This window comes from Alexandromys fortis, unplaced genomic scaffold (genome assembly GCF_014885135.2).
Source record: "Alexandromys fortis isolate MF-2015 unplaced genomic scaffold, M_Fortis_MF-2015_v1.1 scaffold_319, whole genome shotgun sequence".
Taxonomy (NCBI): domain Eukaryota; kingdom Metazoa; phylum Chordata; class Mammalia; order Rodentia; family Cricetidae; genus Alexandromys; species Alexandromys fortis.
This window is the reverse complement of record NW_026068193.1, coordinates 218,876-224,326: the sequence shown is the minus strand read 5'-3', so window position 1 is coordinate 224,326 and position 5,451 is coordinate 218,876. Positions and strand designations below refer to the sequence as shown.

Genomic DNA, 5,451 nt, shown 5'->3' with positions numbered 1-5,451 from the left:
TATAGGCATGCTTGGAGTGGGGGTGGAGGTCAGAGGACAACCTTTGGGAGTTGCTTCTCTCCTACTGCACTGTGAGGTTTTGAACTCCTTGCTGAACCATCTCCCTGGCTCGAGAATCAGTTTTGTGGCTATTGTTTTGTTGTTGTTGTTTTTGATACAGGGTTTCATATGGCCCACACTGGGCAGGAATATTCTGGGCTGAAGGATGTCCTCCCAATGATTTCTCTTTCTACCTCAGGGGTGCTGGGATTACTACAATGCCAAGGCACCTATCGTGCAGGGGTTGGGGTCAAACTCAGGTCCTCCTGGATGACAGGTCGGTACTCCACCATTGAGCTACACCCCAGGCGTCTCTTAGACCTTACATCATCTCTAGACAAGTCCTAATTCCTGAACCCAGGCAGGTGGCGGTCAGAACGGTTGCCACACTGTACTGTGTGTGAAATAGTGGCGAGAAAACATCTATATAATCATTCACTACACTTTTCATTGGATTTTGATGTGTATATGGATTTGTGCACATCAGACCCACTGGAGGTAGAGTTAGAAGCAATTGTAGCCAACTTACATAGCTGCTGTGCAGGGAACCAAGCTCAGCTCCTCTGCAAGAGCAGCATCCACTCTTAACTGAGCTGCTATCTCACCAGGCCCTCGCATGTAACTTTTTTTCTAAATATTTTTGATCCATAGTTAGGTGGAATCCACAGATACCCTGTGGACACAAATACCTGCTGTACATGTAATGACTGTGTAAATACACCACAGCCGTTTTCAGTCTGTGACACGTGGCTCAGCTTTTCACCTACAGTAAGAATGTGGTGAATTGGGCTGGAGAGATGGCTCAGAGGTTGAGAGCACTGACTGCTCTACCAGAGGTCCTGAGTTCAATTCCCAGCAACCACATGGTGGCTCACAACCAGCTGTAATGAGGTCTGATGCCCTCTACTGGCCTATAGGATATATGTAGGCAGAATACTGTATACATAATAGATAAATAAATCTTTAAAAAAAAAAAAAGAATGCTTCAAAATTTAGAAGCAGAGCAGGCAAGAGCACTCTATGGGTCAAGGCACTTGCAACCAAGCTTGGTAACCTGAGTTTGAGCCCTGGGACCCGCGTGACAGAAAAAGAGCACCGACTCCTGCAAACCATCCTGTGTCAGCGTGTGCTCCTTGCCCAGCACGTGTGCAGCCCTACGCGCACACACATACACACGCCCAGATCCACAAAACAAATAAATGCGTAAGGCAGTGTAATTTTGAAAAACTTTAAAAATCAGAAGCAACTCAATATAAGAAAAGAAAAGCACGAATGTCCTTAGTCGTGTTGGTGGTGCCCGGATGTGTGAACATCATGAAGGGCTGTGAAGATGATGGTGGGTTTAGAGAGGCAGGGCCAGGGCCAGGTGCCTGCCAATGTAGCGGACGACTTGAGGTAAGTCCCTGGGACCCACATGGTAGAAGCAGAGAACTGACTCCCCCAAGGTGTCCTCTGAAATTCACATCCTCTCCATGGCATGCATAAACACACACACCAAAAAATACGATAACAATAAAGGGTGGACCAACTCAGAAGGTCCCCCAAGGCTGAATGAGTTCAAGGCTCCAGAGCTAGAGGAGAGCTCTACAAACCACCTCTGAGCCCTCTGGAGCCCCAGAGCTGGGCACCTGGGCACTCTTGTAAACAATGGTTTGATGTGGGAAGTCCTTTTCTATATGTGTTGCTCGTATTGGTTAATGAATAAAGCCGCTTTGGCCTATGGCAGGGCAGAATATAGCCACACTGGAAGAGATATAGAAACAGAGTATGTGGAATCAAAGAGACACCAAGTAGCTGCTGAAGGAGGCAATTGTCATGTAGCTGCCCAAGAAGCAAGACTAACAAACCACGAGCCTTGTGTTAAAATATAAAATAATAAAAATAAAATTTAAAATGTAAGACCTAGATAGAAATATACCTAAGACAGCGGCCAAACAATGTTGTAATTAATACAGTTTCTGTGTGATTACTTGGGTCTGGGCAGCCAGGAAAGAACAAGCAGTCTCCACTTGAACTGGTTGCTGAAGCCAGACCACCCCTCAGCACAGCCCCCAGCCTCTAGTTTCTACCCTAATACCCAGTAGACTTTGCTCTCTGCTCAGCCCCCTCTGGCCTGACCCACTTACAGCCAGGACTACATAGCAGTCACCATCGAAGAAGCTTCCAAAGGTGCTGGAAGAAACAGGTACCATCTGCATAGCCTGGAGAGAGAAAGGTCACAGTAGACATGGTGGCAAACGTGTAGTCCTGCCTACTCAGGAGACCAAAGCTACAGGACTGGTCTAGTCATTCTCGGCTGTTGTGTGTTGTGCCAATCATGTGGTTGCACTAAGTTTGGGATCAATACAGTAGCCTCCTAGGAACAGGACACCATCCCCAAGGAGGAGAAAGAGGTCATAGGAGCTACCAGAACCACCAGGTAAGGAGGTTGACCAGAAGATGTGTAGGAGGATGGGAGTTAAGGATGCAGGGCCCAACAAGGTTTGGATGTTGCTTAGCTATAGAGTCCTTACTAGGTGTGGCCCTCGGTTCTGACTTCAGCACCACAAGATACCCCAAATCAAAAAACTCAGTGCCCAGAAATGAAAGGTTGGGAAAATCTTGGTAAGTCTTAGGCCAGTGGATGGCCCTTCTTGGAAAGGGACAAGGGGAGGAAACAGAACAGAGAAGGACAGGGCTAACTGGGACAAGGAGGAAACAGAACAGAGAAGGACAGGGCTAACTGGGACAAGGAGTGGAAGAAGGACAAGGCAGATGAGGAAGAGAAGAGAGGACGGGGTGGCAGGGGTGGCACCAGCAGCTCCCTGCAGTGTGCAGGACCTGGCTGGAGGAGACTGGGCAATGCCAGGCTTCATCCACCCTCCTGAATCCCTGAACTCCCCTCCAGACAAGACTCACCTCGATCCTCCATATCTGTATTCCTGGAGTGGTGATGTTGAGAGAGCCTTTGACCTGAGCAGTCAACTTGGTCATGGTGGGTGAGCCTAGAGGAGAAGGCATATGAAAGCCGCGGCCATCAAGTTAGGAGTACCCCAGTCTCAGGTGGAGGTCACAGACTCGATGCCTAGAGGAGGAAGGGAAGCTGGTTCCCCACTAGGGGTCTTAACCTCCAGCCTTCCCACCCAGCTTTGATGATGACCTGCTCTTATCCAAATGCCTACATTGGCTCCCTTAGTATAAGTTACATAGCCCAGCACTTAAAAGAGACCCCTCCCTCCATGCTTTTGAGACAAAGTCTTGCTATGTAACCCAGGCTGTCCTGTGTGCCACCACACCCACTTTAAGCCTCTTCTGTAGCTTCAAACTCCCTGCTCTGTAGGCTTTTTGAAACAAGGTCTCATGTAGCCCAGGCTGGCCTTGAACTCACTATTTCAGATTGCAGGTATGCAACACTAAGCCTGATTTTAAGCATAGAAAAATCAAACCAAACTAAACACAAAAAGGGCCAGGGAGATCGCTCAATTGGTAAAGTGCTTGTCCTCAGGACTCATGTGAAGAGCTGAATTCAATCCCTGGAATCCACACTATGTAAGGAGAAAACTTCAACAAATGGCCCTCTGACCTACACATGTGCACTGTGGCATGCGTGCACCCCACTCCCACCCACACGCACATACACACACACCAAATATAATATTTAAAGATTTTAAAAGTGAGTGATACCTGAGGAATAACACCTGAGTTTGTTCCCTGACCTCCACACACAGGTACTCACATGTGAGCGCCTGTACACACAAACACACACACACATACACACACACCACACACACACAAAGGAAAAAGAAAAGGAAGAAAACTGTTCTTGAAGTTTACAGCTGCTCTATTCACAAGTGTCAAACGTGGAACCGCAGCCTGGTCTGTGTAGTGAACTCCGGACAGCCATGACTACATAAAAGACCCTGTCTCAAAAACAGGGGGTGTGGGGGAGAGTGGTGGTGGTAGTAGCGGGGGAGGGACCACAATTGTCCATCAGTAAATGAAACAGAAAGTAGTATATCCACTACACTATGAAGCTGTAAGATGGATTACGGTAATGACACACGCCCCCAACGCAAACTGTGCTAAGAGAAAGGAGCCAGTCATAAAAGCATACATAATAAATCATCCCATTTACATGACCTAGTCAGACATGCAAATCTGTAGGGGCAGAGGCTGTGGTTACTAAGTTTGGGCAGGAGGAACAGGGCATTAGTGGGCACGGAGTAAGTGCTGGAACTGGAGAGTGGAGAGCTCCGCATAGCGTTGGGAATGTGTTAAATGTCGCAGAATCACCTGGATAAAGTGGGGACTGGGACTGTAGCTCTGTGGCAGAGAGCTTGTTCAGCACGCCCAGGCCTGGAGTTCCACACCCAGCTCCTAAATAAAGAATAGAATAAAGTGAGTGCGGTGTTGATGAACACCTGTAATCCCAGCACTGGGGTGAAGGTAATTCAGGGTCAAACTAGCCTGGGCTATTCTATGTATAGATAGAATATGGATGGACAGGTGGACAAACAGATGGATGGTTGGACATCTTCTGAGTAATTTACCATAATAATACAGGAACGCATGCCTTTCCCTTACCAGGCCCCACCAACATCTTCCAATCACTGCGATTGTTGCCCAGAACATTTTAAGCTTTATTTATTTTATTTTATGGATATGACCATTTTGCCTATAGACATATGCATATCCCCTGGAACCAGAGCTGCAGACAGCTATGAGCTGCCATGCAGCACTGGGAATCAAGCCTGGGTCCTCTAGAGAAGCAGCCAGTGCTCTTATAAATACTGAATCATCTCTCTAGTGCCCCAAAATATCTTTTGTTTGCTTGTTTTGTTTTGTTTTGTTTGTTTGTTTTGGGGGAAAGGGTTTCCCTGTATAGCCCTGGCTGCCTTGGAACTCACTCTGAAGTTGAAACTCAGAGATCTGCCTCCCTCTGTCTCCCAAGAGTTTGGGATTAAAGGCGTGCACCACCACGCCCAACTGTCGCCCTGGTGTTCCTGCAAGGGCAGAGACCATTTTTGTCTGCTCAGTACTAAATCCCCAGCGTTAATTTGGGTGTGGTGTAATCCTAGTACACAGGCGGAGACAGGAAGAGCTGGAGCTAAAGGTCATCCTTGGCTGCACGGCCAGTTTGAGGCCAGCTCAAGCAACACAAGACGCTTTCCAGCAATAACTAGGTGCTAGGACATGGTTCAGATGGAATGACAAAAACAACCAAAATTTATTCTCTGACTGCCGCATGTGTGCTGTGGTGTGCACATGCCTACACACATACACAATCAAGCAATCAGTCAATGTAATTTTAAAAAAATTAAGTCTCTAGCATTTAGTACAATACCAATTCTCTGTTAGATGCATGAATGAGTGAGGAAAAGCAGGGAAAGAGTAAGGAGGAAGGGAGGGTTTAGATGGATGGGTGCGTGGGTG

General features: G+C 47.4%; 1 protein-coding gene across 1 annotated transcript in view; it reads right to left on the bottom strand.

Moving 5' to 3' along the window:
* Vil1 (villin 1) overlaps positions 1–5,451 on the bottom strand; it is a 40,721-nt gene that overhangs the window by 26,833 nt on the left and 8,437 nt on the right. Inside the window, exons 2-4 of the mRNA XM_050129599.1 lie at positions 4,312–4,395; positions 2,938–3,023; positions 2,166–2,240 (exon numbers count right to left, since the gene is read on the bottom strand). Of these exons, the coding sequence (XP_049985556.1) occupies positions 2,166–2,240; positions 2,938–3,012 (150 nt within the window). The 5' untranslated portion in view covers positions 3,013–3,023; positions 4,312–4,395. The remainder of the gene's footprint in view (positions 1–2,165; positions 2,241–2,937; positions 3,024–4,311; positions 4,396–5,451) is intronic.